Raw genomic sequence first — 24,889 nt, 5'->3', positions numbered from 1 at the left:
ATGCCATCCTATACCACAGCTATTTTGGCCAGGGACACGACATTGCCATTGGACCAATGTTTGCTGGGATGCTAAAAGTTCTTTCTGCATTTTTACAGAACATGTTGCCTTGAAATCGTTCATTGTTGAATGTAGCACATCACAATGTTTGCTCAAGAAAAAAATGATATGCACACTGCCGTTCAAAATGGAGTCTAATGAAGTCAATGCCCCAATGAGAAGCTGCATCCTTTGAAGGCTGATAATTTAATTGTTTATGGTCACATGACCATAAACAATTAAATTACTTCCTTGAAGTGACCACCACATGTCCCTTCACTAATGGACTTGTGGAAGGGATTCAGATGTTCACTTTTGTTTGGAACGCCCATACAAATGGTGTCTCCTTCCCAATGTGCCCTTTAAGGGTGAAAAATGGCATTTGAAATTCCCCCCCAATTCAAAGGCTCCTTCAGCAGCCCTAGCAGCCTTCATTTCCCGTGAAACGCTCAGTCCGACCTTTGTGGCCTTTGAAGGATGCAGCCTCTGAACTGGGACATGCTAATGTACATCTAAGTCCTGTTCATACAAACATCGACACCCAGCGAGAAAGTATGATTTCATTCATTTCAGTGGAGAGCTGGATATTTCTAGCCAGTGACTGATGTAGGTGTGTCCAGCAATGAGATAAAGTTGAGATATGTTTAACCTTATGCAAATGAAGAGCAACTGACAGTTTAATAATAGTTCCAAAGGGCTTATAAAGACAAGGAGGCAAAAAGTAGTATATGTCTTTAAAATGCTAAAGAGTTATAAGATTAATTAAGAAATAACAGTAAACGATCAAGCACACATAGACAAACATGTACAAAAAGATAGATTTTCAGAGCATGATTTCGTAATGGTTGTTCCTGCTCTGGCTGCAGTAACTTCCACCAAATGTTTCCTGTATTTGCAACACAGTGGTTAGGAGGAATATTGCACCATTTCTCTTCGAAAAACTTTGTTTCAAAACTTTGTTAAACATGGACAACTTCAGAATGTGTTTTTTCTTCTGTTAAATTTAAAAGTTAAGTCTTTCACTGACTCTTTAGCTGAAGATTCTTCTTAACTTTGAGCATTTGCCACTATTTCATCATAAGAGCAGCAGTACTGACCTTTCTCCATTTATAGACACGGCATATACAGTGGACTTATCAATATCAAAGCTTTTAGAGCAACTTCTAGATAACTTCTTTTTAAGTACAGTTATTTCCAGCTTTATTCAATAATCACAACTACTGTGAACAGGAACTCAGCTACTTCTCCAGTCATTGTTTGGATTCATAGGCTGTGTTCAGACATGTAAATGTGGCCCAAATTCAAAAATTTGCTCACATGTGATACAGATCTGTTTTTCGCCTGACAGTGTGAAAAAACAGCACAATACACATGGAATCTGGTCTTTTTAGTTCCTATATAGGTCACTTCCATTTGTGATACTAAGGCTCACACTGTCAGTCCAAATATTTGTGTATCAAAATTGAATCTGATCTAAAATTGTTGACTGTCCACATTGTGTATCGCAACTGTAATATCTGCATTGGTTTCTGTGGCAATGGCATTGCGTTGGTAGGTATACACCAAAAACAACAATAATCGCAACATTGAGGGGTTTGCAATACAGATGTTGTCTTATTTACAACATGGAAATGTGTAGCCGCTGTGCTGGACTACTGCGTCTTCTGAGGCAACAGCAGAAACATTGGAGGCTATATGCATGCGCTTTATTCCGTGCTGTTGTCTCTACTATTGTGGTCGTCTCCGCCGGTATCAAAACATGTCTCCATTTTAGTCATTTTCTGCTCATTCACTTTGCAACAACACAACATTGTTTCTGCAGAGACTTTCAGCATGTTTTCTATAACAGCGTCTGATGTTTACGTTTTATGTGGTGTGAGAAAGTCACATAAACCACATGAAATTCAATTAGGCTCACACTGCAGGTAAATGTGGCCCAAATCTGAATTTTTTTGCCCACATGTGACTCGTATCTGTTTTCCCCACGACAGTGTGAACAGTACAAACCACATGAAATCTGATCTTTCCCATTTGTGGCAGTTCCATGTGGTACTAAATCCTATACAGGTCAGATGTTTTGTAATGCTACCGCAGTTTGAACAGGAATTCATGCGATTTTTACGTCACAAGATCAACATTCATCAAGATTCTGCACTCATGGGAGTCTATTCTAAGATTTAACATATCCAATGCTATCAAGACAGTTGCGAAAGGTAGTCAGTAGAAAGGGAAAGTAAAAGGGTAAGTATTACAGAGACAGCTCTATATACAAGCAAAACATGAGGGCTCGTATCATAAATGTTTAAAAAGTCTGCTCTCTTTTTTTCACATCCTCGTCTTTATTTATATTTATATTTTTATAATGCTTGTACATAAATATGCTGGCTTACGTGGCAGATCACACTAAATAAACGTGTAATCACTTGCACATGTTCTCCGTGTTTTCTTCTGTATGACAGTGTGGTGTGTGACGTCTTTTTATCGTTCTTTTGCGCATGCGGGTCAGTTCAGGACCATGACCAGGGGCCTGTACCATGATGGTAGATGAACAAACTCAGTGTTATAGGATTAGTTTCGAGTTGACAAAACCAAACCACTCCAATCCGGCTTTGTTGGTACCATGATGCTGATCATCAACTTTCTCTGTCAACTCAGGCTTTGATCCTGAGTTTGTGAAGTGTGTGAATCTGTGACATCAGTGGTGAACAGCCAATCACATGCCTTGCAACAGAAATAAACTGTGATTCACTTCTCACGAGAGAGCCAGTGAGATTCAATTCACTGAAAATTAAGAATTTAAACGCATTTACACTAATGGAAAATACTTATCTGTGAAAGAGGACAAATAAAAGAAATGATCTTTCTCTATCAGTGCAAGTGAAAGTTGTGAAGTTAGTTTATATGGTTAATAATATATAGCGATAGAGACTCAAACATACAAGATCACACGTAGTCATATTTAGATAGTATATTTACACCTTATTTATATTAGCCTACATATGATCTATATATATTAATATTCATTGAAACTAAGTGATTAATAACAACTGTTACACTAAACTTGCATGTGTGTAATGGATTAATAAAAATATAGATCATATACAAATCATATATAAATTATATTATCATTAAAACCAGACAATTTCATCATTAAATATTTGTTTTTACTATATAATGACCTTTAATTTGGAGGAAGAGAAACTGGGGGAGTGACTTTATTGTGTTGGGTGTGTGTCAGTGTCACTTAGCTTACATCTGATTGGTCCAATTTCAGTTTCAGATCTCTAATCCAGAACATAACCTGCCCCGGAGCAGGTTAGCCGTGGAGCGTAAGTTACCATGGCGATGAACACCGCTAAAAGCCAAGTCACTTTCATGGTACCTAAAACCCAGGATTGGTGCAAACTAATCTGAAACTTACCTGGCTAGCCAGCTAATCCAGCTTCATGGTACAGGCCCCAGTTCACGCTGGAATCTGGTATTTGCCACATTTAAAACAACATGAACAGTGATCTGAGCAGTAAATCTGCTTGCAGTGTGAACATAGCCATAGTTAGCAGATTCCTGATCCAGGTAGCTTTTAAGTTATTCTACTTTTTCCACAAACATTTACACAGTGTTTTCACAGGTCATGAAAACATATACATTGTTTGAGTTTAATTTAAGCATTTATTTGTTGTTGTGACTGCAAATCAGATAAAATTCTATCACTGGTTTATGCTGAAATTTAGAAGTAAATGAGCTTCCAAAAGTTCCCATTCAAAGTTTTTTTTCTTTGGCTTGAAATTGCCCTGCAATATGTTTTGTTTGGAAATGGACAAATAAGCTATAGTATTTGTTTCTGAACAAGATTACTAATCTAGTCCAAACAATAGTGTGAGGGGTTATAAATTAATACAGTATTATAAATGCGATGACACGCAGCTCTACGAAAACATGAGACTGTGGTTTGAAAAAAGAAAAAGAAAAAACTCAGCAGAATTGAAGTACAACCCCCAACAGACACATGTGGACACAGACTGGAGCAGTTTTCACCTCAGTGCACTCGCTACAGGATTTAAAAACATTTCTCCTTTTCTAAACCACTGAAGAAAATGTTTTGCTTCTTTGTTTTTTGCTGTCTGTGCTGTTGGTGCCCGATTGGTAAGTCTAAAACATTTTTATAGTTTCAGTTGTGCCAGAATCATGAATCAAATTAAGATATCACTGTGTTGGTCTCAGTCCATTAGTTTTCTATTGGCATCTTAAATTATGTAATCTTAGTGGTTTAAACACCCGTCAACTGTTCTATCTGAAGGTACAAAGTTCTGCAATATTAATAAAACTTATGTCCCATAAGAATTTTAAAACTAGAAAGGGTAAAAATCTTATTTAAACATGGAAAACAGATGTACTTTTCTTTCCAAAAGCTGAATGTACACATGCAGCTAATGCAGGATAACTGGCTATATTGATCTATTTCCATTCAATCAGGTAATGTACAGTATACTGTTCATTCAGCACCTAGAGATGCTTTGAAACGAGTGTCTTACAGAAATCAGTAATCAATGCCAGTCTGAAAGATCATTCTGTTGAAGAAGTAGTTGTCATTTTAGAGTTTTGAAATGTTGCCCCTAGTGTAATTATAGCAATAAAAAGATGAAATTCAGAATGTTGGGGTTCAGTTCATGATTTTTGGGCACCAAAATCAAATTGTGTTCACACAGACTAAAGATCATGACTGATGATAAGGATATATCTTTGCAATGCCTCACAACTTAATATGAATGTCATTATTATGATGCCCTGATGGTCTAAAGTTTAATTGTCAGTAATTCTACTTGTGGTCTAAAATCATCTCCAGAGATGCTGATGTCCAGTTAAATGTACTCAAAATCTGTCGCTGTCATGTTTGTCCTCATAATGGCTGCTTGTAGCTTTATTTCACTTCTGATGTTTAAGTTCCACAACAACTGGTGCTAAAAGTCTTGCCTGAGCTGAACCAGACTAAAATCAGCTCAGATACTCACTTTTTTTAAAGGATCTCACTTTACCACAGTGAAGAGTATCAATTTAATGAAAAGTCAAACAGAAAGTATGTGATCATTTCAAAATTACAAGCCTAAAGTTAAAGTTTGATTAATCCATTGTTATGATATTTATTTTTACTTTATCAAGAACTTCAGTGTGTGACTGAGAAACTCTCTCTATTCTCTAGTGTTTGCTGGTACAGATGCAGTGAAGACAGCGAAGTCAGTGACGGAGGAAGATTCAGTCACTCTAGAATCTGGTGTTACTAAAATAGAGAGAAATGCTCTGATAACATGGGCGTTTGGACATCCAGGGACTAAAATAGCTGATATCGATGATGCTGGAAGTGTCTCCACATCTGATGATGTTCTTGACGGGAGATTCAGAGACAGACTGAAGCTGGATCATCAGACTGGATCTCTGACCATCACAAACACCAGAATCACAGACTCTGGAGATTATACAGTGAACATCAAAGGCACAAAAACAACCACATACAGATTCAGTGTTACTGTCTACGGTGAGTCACAATTACTGGTGTGCTTCTTCTGTCTACCCTTTATTAGTAAAAATAATCTTAAGGGCATCTTACCAGTGATGTAATGATGATTTGGCCTTTACACTTGATGGGCCTGCATCACTCCCACAGCTTACAAGAACAGATGCAAAAAATACATTAAAACATAACTGTATTTTTAGGGTTACATGTCTCAAAGCATCTTTTAACAAACTATGCAAGTTCAATCAATATGTTTTTTTTTTCATCTGTCCTTATATAATACTAACCCTAAAGGAATTTCACTAAATACCTAATTCTGTTCATTTATAATGAAATGTTGAATTGTGTTTAGGCTAAATTTGGGTTAATTATATTCGTATAGCATTTTTCACAACACCCATTATTTCAATGCAGCTTAACAGAGAAGCATATGATCATGTAATGAATGTTTACAGAGTCTCAGACATACACTTGAGCGGTCAAATATACTTAAGAGATTTAAAAAATAATCCGTTTTGTTTAATGTTTAAAGCCATTTAACTGACAACCACCCCATATCAAAAAATATGAACATATTGTTGAATATGGTTAAAATGAGTATTTCCATAGTTTTAGAATACTTAATATATTATACAATGTATTTTATAAAATTCGTAACATTTTAGTATTTAAAGCAGTGTCACGATTATTAAACACATTAGCTATATATATAAAATGGCTGATGAGATGAGTGTATAACAGTAAGATCAGGCCATTTCATCATTTATCTTAGTTTTTTAACAGGACTGATGAAAGATATAGTGGGATCCATAGGCATGAGATCAAGAAGCATTTTAAGAAGTCGAAATGTCTTGTCAATTCCCTACATATTATTATTTCTCTTTATTCCAGCTCGTCTGTCTGTTCCTGTCATCAGCAGAAACTGTTCATCATCATCATCATCATCATCATCATCAAATTGTTCATTGGTGTGTTCAGCTGTGAATGTGGGTCATGTGACTCTCTCCTGGTACAAAGGAAACAGTTTATTGTCCAGCATCAGTGTGTCTGATCTCAGCATCAGTCTCTCTCTACCTCTGGAGGTGGAATATCAGGATAAAAACACCTACAGCTGTGTGCTGAACAATCCCATCAGCAACCAGACTCAACATCTGGACATCACTCAACTCTGCCAGCTATGTCCAGGTACGTGAAAGGTAAAATGTGTCATCTTTTGACTGCAAGCGACATACCACAAATACAATACTACACAATTATTAATTGTGAGATTTATGCACTATATAGATAAAGCAACAACACTGCTCTGGTGATGCATTTGAAACAAACAAAGCAGCATAGATACTACCTGGCCCCAAATAGACTTATAGGAGAATTCTTTTGTGTTCTCCGCATAGAGGTATAAAGAGGTCAGCGGTATGCTGTTAGTGGATAACTAAGTCTACACTCCGAATTTAGTAGCAGGTGCAAGGCTATTTAGACTCAGACGTGCTTCTGTTTAATAGTGTTTGTTATAGACAGACACATTCACTCACAATGATAACTGTCTTTGGCTGCTGCAGCACCAGACCCACAGTCTACTTCACATCCTACTACAAATAGTACTTCAAATGCTACTTCACACCTTCCAGACTCTCGTCATATGATAGCACTGATCTCTGCTGCTGCCGCTGGATTTCTGATTCTTATTGCTGCAGTCGGGATCTTCTGCTACTACAGGAAACACAAAAAAACAGACCAAGAGGGCAAGTGTTACTTACTTCTGTAAAAACTAATATGTTTAAAAGAAAAGGACTTTTATACATGTAATAATAAAGTTTTTTTGTTTTAATGCATCTATTATTATTGATGTTGAAACAGATAAGGCTCGTAATGAAGAGATCACTTATGCTGATCCGACATTCTACAAAAGAAAAGCACAGAAATCGGTAAGATCATTTATATTAATGCATATTTAATATATTAGAATGATGTTTTGTCCTATAACATTCACCCTTTCCTTTTCTTCTGTAATAATGATAAAAATATTAAAAAATAATAATTAATAATAATTAATTATTATTAAAATGAATGTATATAAATGCTATATAATACAGTGTTACATAAAGACTTATTTTAGAATTTCTGCAGATAACTTTAGGGGAACCAAACCTATAAAAAACTCTAGTGTGTCACCAGAATTAACATCAATAGCAAAAAGATGAAGTTAGTTATGAGAAAATATCCTGCAGCACAGATGGTTAACATAAAAACAGGAAGTCTACTGGACCTTAGTGTGATAAAAAAAAAACTTCAGTGCAAAATGAGACGCCAGTAATTCTGACCAAAGTAAGAGTTCCTGAGGTCAGTCCAGTGTCTTGGGTATAGTTGGTTTTATATTCGCACATTCGGACATCCGTATTCAATAGCCTTGTTAATCACACTACATTGGACATTCAGTGGACATTCACAAGTAAATATGCCATTAAAACAATACTTGCCTATTTTGATCAACTGTGAAAAATGTTGTAAGTTGACAATCGTTGGTTGTCAATGTCGCTGCTTAAAATTCGCAAACATTAATTTATTGCACATTTATTGGAAAGTCTGAATTTATCAGAAGTCCGAATGTGCGAATATAAAACCAACTTTACCGAAGTAGTCCAGTGCACTCAAATCAGCTCCACATCTGGAAATAATTGCCTAAAATAAATTCAAATGCACAAATGGTAGCAAACAATTTTTTTTTTTTTAAATACAAATGTAGACTAGACCATTTCCATCAACAAAAAAAAGCTGAGAAACTTGCAAGTTGCAATTGTGAGATATTAAATCACAATTATGAAAACTCAGAATCAATTACAGTTACAGTTTTTTTTAACATGGGGCAGAATTAGAGCTGGGCGGTATGATGATATAGACTGTGGCGAAAACATAAAGTGTCAGTTATTGGAGATTTTGCTATTTTGCTTATATTGCGCAATGTAGGCTACATATATCCACATAGCACACTATGGGCCCTATCATACCCGGCACAATGCAACGGCAGGCGCAATGCAAGTTTTTTTGTTAGTTTCGACCTGACGCAGTTATCATTTTCATGTCCTGTACCACGTTTAAATAGGAAATGCATTTGCACCCATCCATTTGCCAATGTTGGTGTGTTCTGTGTTGCTATTTTTAGGCAACTGAAAACGACTGCGCCATTGAGCAACAAAAACCAGCGGCCCTTTTTGAACGATCTAAGCGCATGGTCTAAAGCACATGGCATAAGTGCACTTAGGGCGTGTGCTAATCCACTTTTGCTAGTTTAACGACGGGAAAAATGGTCAGCGTGCCTGGCGCATGTCTAAAAGTGTTGTCCCTAGTCTCTTAATGAATCATGAGTGTGTTTTGGGCATAATGTTCAATAAACCAATCAGAGTCTCATGTCCCATTCCATTTAAAAGACAATTTACTATTTACAGTTTACAATTTACTATTAAAGGTCCCGTTTTTCATGTTTTTTTGAAGCTTTGATTGTGTTTATAGTGTGCAATATAACATGTGTTCATGTTTCGCGTGTAAAAAAACGTACTCGGTTACTAACGTAACCTCGGTTCCCTGAGATACGGAACGAGTACTGCGTATGGGGAAAGGTCTCCCTTTTTCCCCGCTGCTGAAGCCTTTTTCAATAACGCAGTGTAACTGCACCGTCATTGGTTCACTCATAGACAAGTTGTTGAACCAATGGCGGCGCGGCATAGCTGCGCGGCCTATGGCGACAAAGCGCGCGAATGTTCCCGCCGAAATGGGCGGGGTTAAGGGCTATATAAGCGGGCGTTTCGCCATAGGACTTCAGTGTCAATCGACTGAAGCGACGACCCTGAGCCGCAGCCTCGTGGCACGGCAAGTGACGCAGTACTCGTTCCGTATCTCAGGGAACCGAGGTTACGTTAGTAACCGAGTACGTTCCCTTTCGATACTTCACTCGTACTGCGTATGGGGAACGAATTCAACCACGCCGTGCCACGGCTGGGAACGATATAGCTTGCATTTGGTCAACCAAGAGGGGGCCAAGAAGACAAGCAAGAAGGCAAAGCCTAACCGAACCCATGGTTACACTTAAGGAAGATACTTCCTGGGATGGAGTGAAGCGGAACTCGTCGGAGGCCGCTAATCACACCGAGAGAACCCGAGCTTGTAAGGTCGGGACATCGAGATGATAGAACCTGACAAAGGTGGACGGCGAAGACCAACCGGCCGCCTCACAGATGTCTTGGATGGAAACTCCGTTGGACCAAGCCCACGAGGAAGCCATTCCTCTAGTGGAGTGGGCCCTGACTCCTATGGGGCAGTTAGCACCCAGTGAGGAGTAGCACAGGTTAATAGCATCCACTATCCAACGGGAGATGCGCTGTTTCGAGACCGGAGACCGTTTGGTGCGGCCGCCAAAACAAACAAAGAGCTGATCCGACTGCCTGAAGGACCGCGATCGCTCTATGTTGGTCCTCAATGCCCTGACTGGGCAGAGTAGCTCCAGCTCCAGTTCGTCCGCCGAGGGAGGAAGAGCAGAGAGCGAAATGACCTGAGCTCTAAACGGAGTTGAGAGCACCTTAGGAACGTAGCCATGCCTAGGTTTCAGAACGACCTTAGAGTCACCAGGCCCGAATTCGAGGCATGCAGGGTTCACAGAGAGAGCCTGCAAATCGCCGACACGCTTAACCGATGCTAGTGCTAGTAGCAGAGCGGTTTTTAGCGTTAGGGGCCTGAGGTCGGCTGAACCCATTGGTTCAAATGGGGCTCCTTTCAAGGCCCTGAGGACCAACGAGACCAACGAGAGGTGGATTCAAACGCCTAGCACCTCTCAAAAAACGGATCACAAGCCCGTTTCGTCCCACCGATTGGCCAGCAATAGGAGCGTGGAACGCTGCAATGGCTGCTACGTAAACCTTAAGCGTGGAAGGGGAGCGCCCCATTTCCAAGCGTTCTTGGAGGAAAGACAGTATGGAAGATACGTCACTCTCCACAGGGTCTATGTTGCGTGTTGAACACCAATCAACAAAGACTGACCACTTCTGGTCGTAGAGGCGCCTCGTAGACGGGGCTCTAGCCTGAGAAATGGTATTTAGGACGTCCTCGGGGAGGCTAGTCGGCTCCCATCGAGGGACCAGAGGTGCAGAGCCCAGAGCTGCGGCTGTGGGTGCCAGATTGTTCTGTTTGCCTGAGAGAGGAGGTCCCATCTCAGGGGAATCGGCCACGGGGCTCTTAGAGAGAGCCTGAATAGCTCTGAGGACCAAACCTGGTTCCTCCAGAGCGGGGCCACCAGAAGGACTCTGTGCTGGTCTTCTCTGATACGCCTGATGACCTGGGGGATCAGTGCGATCGGAGGGAAAGCATAAAGGAGCGTGCTGGGCCATGTGTGGGCCAGAGCATCTACTTCCTTCGAGAAAAATGTTGGGCAATGAGAGTTGTCTTCTGAGGCGAAGAGGTCTACCTCTGCCTTCCCGAAGAACTCCCAGATCGTGAGGACCACTTGGGGGTGGAGCATCTCTGAGCGACTGAAGCCTCGGAAGAGCCCATTCCAGCAGACGTTTCGCCAGAGCGCATAAGCGGCTGGACGAAAGACCGCCTTGGTGGTTCAGGTATGACACCACCGTCATACTGTCTGACCGAACTAGAACATGACGTCCCGTCAAGTAAGCCTGAAAGAACTGAAGGGCTTTCATCACTGCTAGCATCTCTAGACAGTTGATGTGTAGATGGCTTTCCTCGTGGCTCCATGAGCCGAAGGCCGGTCTGCCCTCGCACACAGCGCCCCAGCCCAAGTTGGAGGCGTCTGTTGAGAGCATCGTCCTCCGTGAGACCGCCTGTAAAGGGACTCCGCGCTGGAACCATACTGGATCCATCCAAGGTTTCAGGGCTAGAAGACAGGCCCGATTGACCTTGAGACATAGGCGGCCGTGCCGCCATGCGCTGGGAGGAACCCGGAACTTCAACCAGTACTGAAGAGGCCGCATCCGAAGAAGGCCTAGCTGCAGCACCGGGGAGGCGGAAGCCATCAGCCCTAGCAGCCTCTGGAAAAACTTCAGAGGGAGATAGGCTTTGTTCGTGACAGATGCCGTGAGCTGCTGAATTGCCAGGGCGCGCTCTGGCGAGACTACTGCCGTCATACGGACCGAGTCGAAAACTGCTCCCAGAAACGAGATTCGTTGAGTGGGGCATAGCGAGCTCTTGGCTAAGTTGACCCTGAGACCCAGGCATTGTAGATGGCTGAGGAGCACGGATCTGTGGCGTTCCAGCTCGTCTCGCGAACGGGCTAAGATGAGCCAGTCGTCGAGATAATTCAGAACCCGGATTCCCATCTGTCTCAGAGGGGAAAGCGCCGCGTCCATGCACTTGGTGAAAGTGCGGGGAGCCAGAGACAGCCCGAAGGGCAGGACCGTATATTGGTATGCCACCCCTTCGTATGCGAATCTCAAGAATCGTCTGTGACGGGGGGCTATCTGGATGTGAAAATACGCATCCTTCAGGTCCAGCGAGCAGAACCAGTCCTCGGGGCAAATGTGCGCGAGGATCTGCTTCAGCGTCAGCATTTTGAACTTCCGGGAGTGATTCAAAAGCCTGAGGTCTAGGATGGGTCTGAGACCGCCATCCTTTTTGGGGACCAGAAAGTAGCGGCTGTAAAAGCCTGTCTCGCTCTCTGACGGAGGAACTATTTCCACAGCTCCTTTTTCCAGCAACGACATGACTTCGGCCCAGAGGACATGAGCGTCGTCCGGATTGACCGATGTTTGAAGCACCCCGGCAAAGCGGGGGGGCCGTCGTGCAAACTGGAGCGAGTAGCCCTGGGTTACGATCCCCATAACCCATTCTGACACATCGGGGATGGCCTGCCAGGCCTCGGCCCGAGTGGCTAGGGGTTGAATAATGTTGGGTGACAGACCGCCGTTGAGAGGGTCGTACACCGCGAGGGGTGGAAGAGGAAATTTGCTCTTTTTGTGATGAGGTAAAAATTTGTTCGCCGTGAAAACGGCGTTTGGAGTGGGCGCAACAGGTGTGGGCCCAGCTGTCACTTGGAGTATGTTTCCCACGCCCGGAAATAAACGAGGCGGAGGGGAAATTACTCGTGGGAGCTTTTGGGGTGGTCCGGTCGTAACGGGACGGTCCCCCATCCTCTTCCTGTCCGACGAATCAGGACGACTTCGGAGGCACCGGGTCCAGCACAATCCTGGGCCGGGGTCCCTGGCGCCTCGGGAAGGGAGGGCGCTTCGCAGGGCGCGAGCGCTGGCGATGCTCCTGGGGCGGCGCTGCCTGTTTTGCAGGTGGGGCTGGTTTGTTCTGCTGAGCCGGCGCAGTCCTGGGGCGGCTAGACGCAGAAGCGGAGCTGGAGCGCTTAGGCAAGAAATGCCTCATAGCCTGAGACGATTTCTGCGCGGCAGTAAAGCGCTCAGTGAAGCCATCCACTGCAGGCCCGAAGAGACCAGAAGGCGAGACCGGGGCGTCTAAGAAGGCCGTCTTGTCTAGGTCTTTGATCTCCGTTAGGTTGAGCCACAGGTGGCGCTCCAACACGACCAGGCTGGCCATGGAACGACCGATGGCCTGGGCCGTAGCCTTCGTAGCTCGCAGGGCAAGATCCGTGGCGCTGCGGAGATCTTTGAAGGCTGGCGCGTCGATTCCAGACTCATCCAGAGAGCGGAGGAGTTTGGCCTGGAATACTTGAAATATGGCCATGGTGTGGAGCGCAGAGGCAGCTTGGCCCGCCGAGGTGTAAGCCCGTCCAGCCAGAGTAGAGGTGGTCCGACAGGGCTTGGAAGGAAGGGCCCTCTTCGTCTTCCAACCCACAGCCGCGGGAGGACAGAGGTGAGCAGCCACCGCTTCATCTAGGGGTGGCAAGTGCTCGTATCCCTTCTCCTCGGCGCCGTCGACGGCAGTGTGGAGGCGGGCAGAGTAAGGAGCGCGCCACGACTTCGTCAGCTCTTCGTGGACCTCAGGAAAGAAGGGCGCTGAACGCTGGCGAGGTGCTTGGCGGCGGCCTGGCAGAAACCATTCGTCCAGGCGGCTGCGAGACGGCTCCTCTGGAGGGGCCCACTCGAGGTCCAGCTCTTCAACGGCCCTAGACAGGATGCGGAAGAGCTCGGCATCCATGCCCTGGCCATGCTCGATGGGTTCCAAGGGAGGCGGTGGAGCGGGGTCTTCCGGCTCGCCAGCCCATCCTTCCGCTTCGGAAGCCGCAAGAGACATGGAGTCGTCTTGTTCGTCGTCTGTTCCCCCGAATGAGACGAGGTCACTCGCTTCTGCGGAGGGACGCTGCTCAGGGCGAGAGAACAGAACGGGAGAGAGTTCCCTGGGAGGAGAGGGCGAGGCACGCGGGGGCTGGGCCGGCGTGAGCTCGCTCAACTCCTGGCGCTGAGTCGCTCTACCCCGCTGTCTTTTCCTCGCCGGCTCGCGGGAGGAAGGAGACGGGAGGGCGCGAGCGGCGAGATCGCCCTCAGTGAAGAAGGCGACCCGCGAGCGCAGGGAAGCGAGACTCATACACTCGCAGTGCGGGCATGAGTCTCCAGCGAGCGCGCCGTCCGCATGGGGCTTGCCCAGGCAGGCGACACACTCGCTGTGTCCATCGTCGTCGTGCAGGGGGGCCCTGCACGTACCACATGAGTGGCGGGGCATCGTAAGACGCCGCTGCCGTGAAAACGGCAATTGGGTGGCTCTTTTAGAGCGGCGAGGGCCGCGGAAGCTCTGGAAGCAGTTAAAACCGCTGAAATCGCTCTTTTAGAGCGGCGTTAAGCCGCGGGTGAAGCTCTCAGGCGGCGCGCCGGATGGCGGCAGGGGACGCACAGGAAGCGGCCGGGAGCGGGAAGCGGGAGGCGGCGACTCGGCGACGGCGCTGGAAGCTGCAGTCTGCGAGGGCGCCGGCGCTGTCCTCAACCGGCGAGTCCAGGCGAGTCCGCTGCGGGAGCCTCTTCAGACGGCGGCGAGAGCAGGAAGGCGGCGAGCTTCTTCGGCTTCAGGCGGAGATCAGCGAAGAGAAGTAGAGGTCGTCGCTGAAGGAGAAAACACTGAAGTCCTATGGCGAAACGCCCGCTTATATAGCCCTTAACCCCGCCCATTTCGGCGGGAACATTCGCGCGCTTTGTCGCCATAGGCCGCGCAGCTATGCCGCGCCGCCATTGGTTCAACAACTTGTCTATGAGTGAACCAATGACGGTGCAGTTACACTGCGTTATTGAAAAAGGCTTCAGCAGCGGGGAAAAAGGGAGACCTTTCCCCATACGCAGTAAGAGTGAAGTATCGAAAGGGAACACAGTATTTTTCACATAATTTACTTATCTGTATACCGCTGTTTCCACTGTCATAAAAACGGGCTGATGACTTCCTTGTTCTATGAAGTCCCTCCTTCAGAAATACGTAACGAGTTCTGATTGTGCCAGCGGTTCCTGTGTTGTGATTCGACAGCAGCTTAGCGGAAAGGTCCCGGAAAGGTCACGCCTCTTACCATAACGTGGAGATGCATGTGCTCAGAGTTAAGCCGCGGTCACACTAGACTTTGAATGTATGAAATTTTTTCGAATGCTGTAACGGCCGTGATATGACGTCACAGTCTACAGCATCTTTTTTATAAACATGAATTCAACACATAACTTAAAGTAATACATTCAAAATGTAAAAATATAGAACCTACTCGACTTTACTGCAAAAATATAATTCTTTTCATTCAGGCAAGAGGTCATGCAGTGATGAATCGATCTTCTACTGGTCGCACGTTTTCACGTTATGCAAATTCGCAGGTCAGAGTTCACCAAACTTGAACTTTGGAACGCAGCGAAATGCGGAATTTTTTCGCACGAGCTTGCGTTTCCGGTCTGACGCATTCGCATGCGTTTGAATGGAAGTCAATGGAACGAAAAGTGCAGTGTGACCGCCCCTTTATTGTAAACATGTCTTTAATTTTACCCTATCAATTTGAGCCGGAATCAGACCCGGTGATTGGACTGCGGGATGAAAATAACAGCGCTTCGACGTCATGGCGACAAACACACTCTACAAACGCAACTCTTGTGTATTCCTGTGGGCGGAGGTTAGTCAAAAAACTGTTTTAGTGACGTCATTAAAGAAGGAAGTAGAGGGATGTAGTCCAAACTGGCCGTTCGATGTAGGCGACTTCTGTTAAATAAAATATCTCGCTTGGCATTGAACTTTGAACTTTAAAATTTTACAGATTTTATTTATACTCTAACAACAACATTACACACTAAGTAAAGTGCTTTTTTTTTTTTTTTTGTTATATAAAGGATGTGTTGGTAATATGCACCTATAGGCGGGTGCACAACTTAGCTTAAGACTTATCTCTATTCCTTAGTAAAAGTTTGTCTCAACAGCTTTGTGTATAAATATCCTGGATCTGTATTAGATCTAATGGTGACAGCAGCCTAATATACCTGCTGATGACTAGGCTGCATCCAAAATCACATACTTCCTTACTATATAGTAGGTGAAAAACAATATGTGACAAAAAAAAAATTATATCCAAATTCACAGTACTCATATAAAAGAGGCAAAAAGTACCCGGATGAGCTACTACTTCCGGCGAGATTTTGAAGTGTGCATAAGATGCACTTTACTATCCCATGAGGCAAGGGAAGAGGATTTATGAATGACAGTGAAGCGACGCAACTGATGCTGGTAGATCACATGATAATGACAGCATGGCAAATGTAGTACATCCAGATTACATTCATACTACACACACTCATACTACATGGAACATACGTTTTTAGCCATTGTGAAGTAATTACTTATTCAAAATAAGTACCTACTCAAGAGAGTATGTGATTTCGGACACAGCCTAGGTTCTTAAAGCGTACACACTCTTCTTCAACTACTGCACAGTACATCACAACTGTGTGTATTGCCACCTAGTGGACTCTTCTGTCTCAACATTCACCTTGTGTGTGCGCTTTTCTTCATGCACCATCCGCGAACCCTCTCAATGATGAAAATTACATTGCGTGGACCGTGGACAAGAAAAACATGTAGGCTTCAGGAAGCCTACACTCAAAAAAACGATTCTAGCTGCTTGCTCATTTTATTTAAATAAAATAAGCTGAACCAACACAAATCTTTAGTTTTTTACTTAATGGGCATTTGCACTCAATTGTATTATGTTAAATGAAATTAAATGTGCAAATTGTTAGGTTAACCTAAACCATTTGTGTTCGGACTACACAAGTCATTTATGTTGCATTGATTGAAACTGGGCAGTGGACTTCTAGTTCCCAGCATGCTTTGCGTAGGGATAGATCGGGACAGTAAATGTTGAAATTAAGTGCTGTTTAATGTGTTTTTTTAGGAAAGGGAAATGCCTTTTAAAGTTTGATGTTGTTATATTTGACATTTAAAAGAGTTTATGTTTATTTTTATGAGGTTACCATTATGGTGAAGTGTAGACCTTGTGGTTAGGCTATGGGTGGCTACATGAAATAAATCTATGTTGTTCTCAACAAGCTTTAACTGTGCTAAAGCCAGTGATGAGAAGTTCTTTACCTGATCATTACATGCATGCTACAAATGTTTTGCAGAAAACTTGAGCAACTCTGTACAAGGGCACCAGTCTGAATTGCAATAGCACTGTTTGGATTAACAAGAATGAATTAAGTTCAGGAAACATTCACAGAATACATCAAATGAAACTGGTGTGATCTCATTCAATTAGGATGAATTTTACTCATCAGTACAATTAACCTATCTTAAGTTCAAATAAATCAGTTCAACTGTGTGGAAATAGGTGTCATAATTGAATTAAGTTAGACCAACAAGTTATTTTTTTGAGTGTACATAGCTGATACTAAATGCCAGTTAATAGTAAGGGGAATGTTCAGAAAGAGGGAATAAACAGGTGTGCAACAAAGTAATAATGAGTTTTTGAAGATTAAATGATTGAAATGTACTCTAGTAAACCCCATAATCAAAATCATGTGCATAATAGTGTCACATAAGGAAAAAAAAAATGTTTTGGTAAATCACAATGATGACATCAAAAAAAGGAAATTGTGATACTTACATAAGTCAAAATTATGACTTGCATTGACAAATCTATGACTTAAAAAGTAAAAAATTCTGATTTAAAAAGTCAAATGATCAAAGACATTTTGATGTAAAGAGTCAAAATTACAACACTCTAAATGATGTCATAATTATAACTTAGTATATCATAACTTAGTATGTCACAATTATGATTTACTAATGCATTTTTTTCTTATGTGGCAGTAATGGGTTTCCATATCTCTTTAATGTTAATGTTTAATGTTGTAGAAAAAGCAAATCACTCGCTGATTTTGACTGAATGATTTTTGTCACTTTAATAAGAATCATTATCTATTTAATTCCAGCAAAAAAAAAAAAAAAAAAATGTAAAAAAAACCTGTATTGTGATATACTGTATATTATAATTGTAAAATAAGATTTCGGCCCACCTCTAGCGTCCATATAGCTCATAAATGATTAAGTTTAGATTTGAAGAATGTTATTTTATTAGACCAATGTGTAAAACGTTATTTTGGATAACGGTCCCCTTTAGACATTGTGTTGACTAGAAGTACCCTACACCTGCACCTGCATATCAACTAACTCTCATTAGAGTATTAGTAGACTGTCTGCTTAATAATATTAATGTATAGAATATACAGTTCCTGAAGAAAATGTGAGTGGTGCTTGCAGTGGCAAAACTCGGCACTCGGTTGTTAGGGTGTTTTGAGTGGTTGCTAGGAAGTTGCTAGGCAGTTACTAGGGTGTTCCGGGCGGTTGCTAGGGTGTTGCTAGGCAGTTGGCAGTTGTCACAGATGGTTACTATGGAATTTGTAGCTATTTACTGCTGGCATGTGTAGCATGTTGGACGTCCTGTTTGCTAACATGGGTCAAAAGAGCCTATCCCTATCTCTATACAATGTTCTGATGCAGAGATATAGGTCTTACTAAATGGTTGCTAGGGAACTCTGTTTGGTTGCTAGGAAGTGGCTTGGCAGCTATTATCTGCTAACACTTCATTTTGATGCTTCCCAACAGACAATCTACTGACTGTAAGTAAATTTACAAGTCAACTTATTGTGCTAACCCTAAATCTACCCCTAACAGTCTACTAATACTAATAGGGTATTAGTAAGGGTAATAGAGTAAGGTGCAATGTTACTTATAGTCAACAGAATGTCTAAAGTGGACCATCAAAATAAAGAGTAACAGACCAAAGGATTGATAAACATCACTGTTAGATAAGTGTAAAAACCACTTGTAACAGTTAACATGTTATTTGCTAAACAGGCACTCTTAAACTGGAAACTGAGGCCTTCAGAAAACCAGTGTGAAAAAATGTGCAAATATTTCTGCTGATATGCATGAATGCCCACACAGCAAAAGGACTCCGTATCGGATCCACCACGGAGGTATCGCGCAGAGGTGGAAAGTCCAGGGCTCAGAAAGTGAAAGTCCAGGGCTCAGAAAGTAAAAGTCCTGCCATATTTTTATTCCACCCACTGAAGCATTAATGAGAAAAAAATAAGTGATTAATTGAGTGATGATTGAGCATTATTGAAGACACCTGATGATAACAAGCAGAATCACCAAAGGAGAAAATCACAATTTTTAAGACACCATCACAGAGGTCAGGGTTTGTTTTAGTTGGGCTCTTGACCCTTGACTTTTTAACATTAGAATTTACTTGGGCAGTTTTAACTGCATTAAAACTAACCAGACAAGCAAAGTTAAAACATGATCAGGAGGTGTTGGTTATGTTTTCACATAATCATTATTTGACCTGAATCACTGAACTCATTTAGAGCCCAATCTCTGAGTTAGATTTACATTATTGATTACAGCAGCACTGTGATTCTACAGCACAAGATCCAGTTTTTTTTTTTTTCAAAATAATTCAAAGGTTTCATCAAAAGTTCTTAGGAAAAAAGCCCTCATTTAGACACACAGAGATCAAGAATCATCCTGTGAATCTCAACAGTGGTGGCCATCATAAAGCATGTTGCAGTGCATTCTGGGAGCCACCAATCAAAACTCATCCACGGCTCCCATCATGCATTGCTGCATGAATAAATTATGAGCTGAATTGTTTTAGTAATTTTCTTTATTCTCACTATTTTGTTTTTTGCTGTTTTTATGGGACTTTTTAGTAGCTTGTTTTCTAATGTTCAGAGTTGATCTGTTGATCAGAATATGTTGCTTGTCACCGTTGTTGAGATTCACAGGCTGATTCTTGATGTCTGTGTGTGCCTTAAAGAATTTTTTTTTTGTTTTATTCAGAACAACTTTTGTGAAACCCTTTGGATTATACTGATAAAGCTGATTTTGTGCTGTAATCAATAATGTAAATCTAACTCAGAGATTGGGCTCTAAATGAGTTCAGTGATTCAGATCAAATAATGATTATGTGAAAACATAACCAACGTTACCTGACCAGCTTTTCTCTTTGCTTGTCTGGCTGTTATAATTCAGTTAAAACTGCCCAAACAAATTCATATATTAAAAAGTGAAGGGTCAAAAGCCCAACTAAAGCAAACCATGACCTCTGTGATGGTGTCTTAAAAATTGTGATTTTCTCCTTTAGTGATTCTGCTTGTTATCATCAGGTGTCTTCAATAATGCTCAATCATCACTCAATTAATCACTTATTTATCTCATTAATGTTTCAGTGGGTGGAAAAAAAATATGGCAGGACTTTTACTTTCTGAGCCCTGGACTTTCCACCTCTGCCGCGAACGGACCCGTATCGGAGTCCACTTGCTCGCAGTGACGGATCCGCAACGAAGGCGGATCACGGACCCGCCTTGGCTCCGCGCTGCATCCGCTCCGCACCCGCGATTAAAACCTTACCTCCGCGGCGGGTCCGTTTGGGACCCGCAAATTGATACAACCGTTACAGTAAAGGCGCGTGCGCGTCCGCGGATCCGACATGGGTCCGCTCAGGATCCGCTGATTGACAGTAGAATTTATGGTGCCGCCCGGATGCGGATCTGATCCTCTGGGCGGCGTCAAAACGGATGTGACAGTCACGCGGGTTTGGCGACTTGAATGCGGATCCGCCTAGGAGTCCCTTGCTGTGTGGGTGTGTATGAGAAAGAAAATGTGAAAAAGAAAAACAGCATCAGAATCAGAAAAAAATCACAGATTGTTATGCAATCATAACGGATTGTTTCATAAAATAAGATTTTAAAAAATATACTAAAAACAGCACCTCTCTGATGCAGTGTTTAATGTATTCAACTTTTAACAACACTCAATCAGCATTTAGTGCATGACTGTTTGTCTGGTGTCGCTATGCAAACACATCAGGTTTCATGTATACTGAGATGGGAGCTTCTTACAGCATACTCTACTTACTAAAGCTTACAACTTTATAAGACAACTCACATAACTAACTCTCTTTAACAGGGAAAATATTGTCAATTACATAATGTCAAATGTGCTTTCTGGAAAAAATGAAATTGATTGTTTTAGGCTAAATGTCACAGAATTTGACAAATTTTAGATCAAATATAGGGCTGTACAAGCCAAGGAATCAAATTGCGACATGGACTGGTGTCTGTGAATATTGAAGCACAAAAGACTGCTGCTGAAACATGAAGTTTACATGTCTCTGTGTGAATGAATGGTGCTGTTTCGTCTACTCTAGCATGTCTCAGGGTGAATGAGCGCTGCAGTTTACTCAAGCACGAGTGACGCTCGTGTTGTTTTCAGTGTCTGAGGACATGAACGCATGAATTTCATCTCCAGACAGCAGCATTTCACCATTTCATTTGAGAAAAACTCTCAGAAACTCTGCACTACAACACGGCAGAATAAAAGTTCGGTTTAACTTGAATAAATTGACAAATATATAACTTTTATACAGTAGAATGTACTTCACAAAGTATTATCAATAATATATTATTTGTTAAAGGACAAATCACACAATTTTTCATTTTACGTTTACTTTAGTTTAGATAAATTTAAAAGAAAATCTCTGTTTGCAACACTTTGCCAAAAAGAAAAGGATTTGTTATATTTTCATTTACATTACATTTAATTAATTTGATGAAAGTTTTATAAAATTATTTGATTATGACCGTTTTTTTTTAAATTTTACAATATTTTGACATTATGTTTTCATATTCTACTCATGACAGTAAAATACAGGACTTATATAAAGGCCCAGTGGTGCAAAGAAAAAGATACTGTAATACCACCAGAATGTTAAATATTACCGTGATAGAGGTTTTTCGTATATTTCTACACCAACTGCTTGATCACCTTGAAAACCATGATATAATCTGACAAACTCTTTTTATATGTTTTCTTTCAGGCAGTCAAAGCTGAGGAAGAGGTGGTGTACGCAGATGTCGTCCCCAAACACTGATCAAAATCCTCATTAATGTTGTTGTCATCACAGTCAGTATGGTTACATGCGTGCTATGAAGACGGTTATTGCAAGAAAGCTGTTTAAGAAGCACTCATGGTTTCTGCACATGCACATACACACACACACACACACACACACACACACACACACAGCAAAAATGCTGTATATACTGTATATATAAATGTATCTTTTGGCAGTATTGCATTCTATAGAATCAGTATCATGAACGTGATTCACTGAAAGTAAGCATCACTTGAGCAGTTCAGTTCATGAGTCAAACAGAAACCTGCTGTGGTCGCTTGATTTCTTTAGATCTGGAAAAGAAATGTGGTTTCATTTGTTGGATGGACAAACAGCTTCTGCATGAGAATGTGTCTATTCCTGGACTTTTGTGGCTAACGTGTGTGTGTGTGTGTGTGTGTGTGTGTGTGAGAATAGCAAATGGTTGAGAACTTCCACAACTTAACTTCCTTTTTTTGTGAAATAAAGTGCCTAATCCAAACAATTATATTTGCTAATAATACAATATATGATAAAACATACTCGAGAACAAATTAGCTATTTGACAATAAATGCAAGATGGATCTGAACTTGTTTATGAAGTCATAGATTTATTATAGATATAGATTCTTATTGTTATAACTATATTGGTGGAAACAGGTAAGAATCCCCTACATTACTGCACTAATATAGTTCACTTGAAGGAGTGAATGAAAACGAGTGCACTGCCCACACAGCAAAAGGACTCCGTGGCGGATCCACCGCGGAGGTATCGCGCAGAGGTGGAAAGTCCAGGGCTCAGAAAGTGAAAGTCCTGCCATATTTTTTTTTCCACCCGCTGAAACAGTGTTAAAGTTAATGAGATAATTAAGTGATTAATTGAGTGATGATTGAGCATTATTGAAGACACCTGATGATAACAAGCAGAATCACCAAAGGAGAAAATCACAATTTTTAAGACACCATCACAGAGGTCATGGTTTGCTTTAGTTGAGTTCTTGTCTTGACCCTTCACTTTTTAATATTACATTTTGTTTGGGCTGTTTTAACTGAGTTATAACAGCCAGACAAGCAGAAAGAAAAGATGATCAGGTTTTGTTGGTTATGTTTTCACATGCTTACTACTTGGTCTGAATCTCTGAACTCATTTGGAGCTTCATCTCTGAGTTAGATTCACATTATTGATTACAGAACTGTGATTCATTGTACAGCACAAGATCCTTTCTTTTTTTTCAAAATAATTCAAAGGTTTCATCAAAAATTGTTCTTAGGAAAAAAAATAAGATGCTCTCTCATGTTGTAGACACACAGATATCAAGAATCAGCCTGTGAATCTCAACAGTGGTGGCCATCAAAAAGCATGTTGCAGTGCATTCTGGGAGCCACCAATCAAAATTCATCCATGGCTCCCATCATGCATTGCTGCATGAATAAATTATGAGCTGAATTGTCTTAGTAATTTCCTTTATTCTCATATTTTATTTTGTTCCGTTTATGCGACTTTTTAGTAGCTTGTTTTCTAATGTTCAGAGTTGATCTGTTGATCAGAATATGTTGCTTGTCACCGTCGTTGAGATTCACAGGCTGATTCTTGATGTCTGTGTGTGCCTAATAGAACAAATTTTTTTTTTTTTTGAAGAGAACAACTTTTAAGAAATCCCTCAGATTATATTGATAAAGCTGATCTTCTGCTGTAGAATCACAGTGCTGCTGTAATCAATAATGTGAATCTAACTCAGAGATTGGGCTCTAAATGAGTTCAGTGATTTAGACCAAATAATGATCATGTAAAAACATAACCAACAACACCTGATCATCTTTTCTTTTTGCTTGTCTGGCTGTTATAACTCAGTTACAGCAGCCCAAACAAATTCGAATAGTAAAAAGTGAAGGGTCAAGAGCCCAACTAAAGTAAACACTCATCTCCACGATGGTGGCTTAAAAATTGTGATTTTTCTCCTTTGGTGATTCTGCTTGTTATCACCAGGTGTCTTCAATAATGCTCAATCATCACTCAATTTATCACTTAATTATCTCATTAACTTTAACACTGTTTCAGCGGGTGGGAAAAAAAATATGGCAGGACTTTTACTTTCTGAGCCCTGGACTTTCCACCTCTGCCGCGAACGGACCCGTATCGGAGTCCACTTGCTCGCAGTGACGGATCCGCAACGAAGGCGGATCACGGACCCGCCTTGGCTCCGCGCTGCATCCGCTCCGCATCCGCGATTAAAACCTTACCTCCGCGGCGGGTCCGTTTGGGACCCGCAAATTGATACAACCGTTACAGTAAAGGCGCGTGCGCGTCCGCGGATCCGACATGGGTCCGCTCAGGATCCGCTGATTGACAGAAGAATTTATGGTGCCGCCCGGATGCGGATCTGATCCTCTGGGCGGCGTCAAAACGGATGTGACAGTCACGCGGGTTTGGCGACTTGAATGCGGATCCGCCTAGCAGGCCCGGTACTAGGCTTGCTGGACTGGGGGGGCAATCACAAATTTTGGTAGGGCAGCATTTTCTAGGCTAATATTCATAGCTAACTTTTTGTTGCATTCTTTGTTAAAGTTCATAAAATGTACATTATATCCTAGTGGAATTAGTAAAACTATGTTGGGTGTACATCATCTAGGGGGGTCCGGGGGCATACCCCCCCGGAAGAAATTTTTGTGTATTTTAAGGTTAAATGCATCAATCTGGTGCACTTTGGAAGCTCAAAACTGAGAGCTTCAACCCATGTACAGAGTGCAAATTGACCAAAGAAACAGCATTGACTTGTACCTGGTCATGAAAGAGGGCTCAAACATCTTTTTAGTTGTGATATAGAGTCTCAGTCTACATTGTATTTTAGGATGCCAAACAATTATTACAATAATATAATGTTTTAGGCCTATATAATTATTCATATGACAGTATTGTAACAAATGCACTCTAATATAAATTACAATTTTTATTAGTTACTTTACACAACAGGGAAATTACAATACTT

General features: G+C 41.9%; 1 protein-coding gene across 1 annotated transcript; it reads left to right on the top strand.

The window, feature by feature from the left end:
- The first annotated feature begins 4,063 nt into the window (after window positions 1-4,063).
- LOC137028205 (CD48 antigen-like) lies at window positions 4,064-22,280 on the top strand. Its single transcript, XM_067396974.1, has 6 exons — window positions 4,064-4,182; window positions 5,237-5,569; window positions 6,440-6,733; window positions 7,108-7,290; window positions 7,406-7,473; window positions 21,846-22,280. Exons 1-6 carry the CDS (start codon window positions 4,134-4,136, stop codon window positions 21,897-21,899), a joined length of 981 nt encoding a protein of 326 aa, XP_067253075.1. The 5' UTR covers window positions 4,064-4,133; the 3' UTR covers window positions 21,900-22,280.
- Window positions 22,281-24,889: the final 2,609 nt, after the last annotated feature.

This window comes from Chanodichthys erythropterus, chromosome 10 (genome assembly GCF_024489055.1).
Source record: "Chanodichthys erythropterus isolate Z2021 chromosome 10, ASM2448905v1, whole genome shotgun sequence".
Lineage (NCBI taxonomy): Eukaryota > Metazoa > Chordata > Actinopteri > Cypriniformes > Xenocyprididae > Chanodichthys > Chanodichthys erythropterus.
Note: the sequence above shows the minus strand (reverse complement) of the source record. Positions and strands in the feature narration are given on the sequence as shown.

Bases quoted from the DNA above. Each gene is read 5' to 3' on its own strand.
- LOC137028205 (XM_067396974.1), top strand. From the start codon at position 4,134: ATGTTTTGCTTCTTTGTTTTTTGCTGTCTGTGCTGTTGGTGCCCGATT. The intron at 6,734-7,107 runs GTACGTGAAAGG...TGGCTGCTGCAG, and splicing joins ACTCTGCCAGCTATGTCCAG to CACCAGACCCACAGTCTACT. The intron at 7,474-21,845 runs GTAAGATCATTT...GTTTTCTTTCAG, and splicing joins AAAGAAAAGCACAGAAATCG to GCAGTCAAAGCTGAGGAAGA.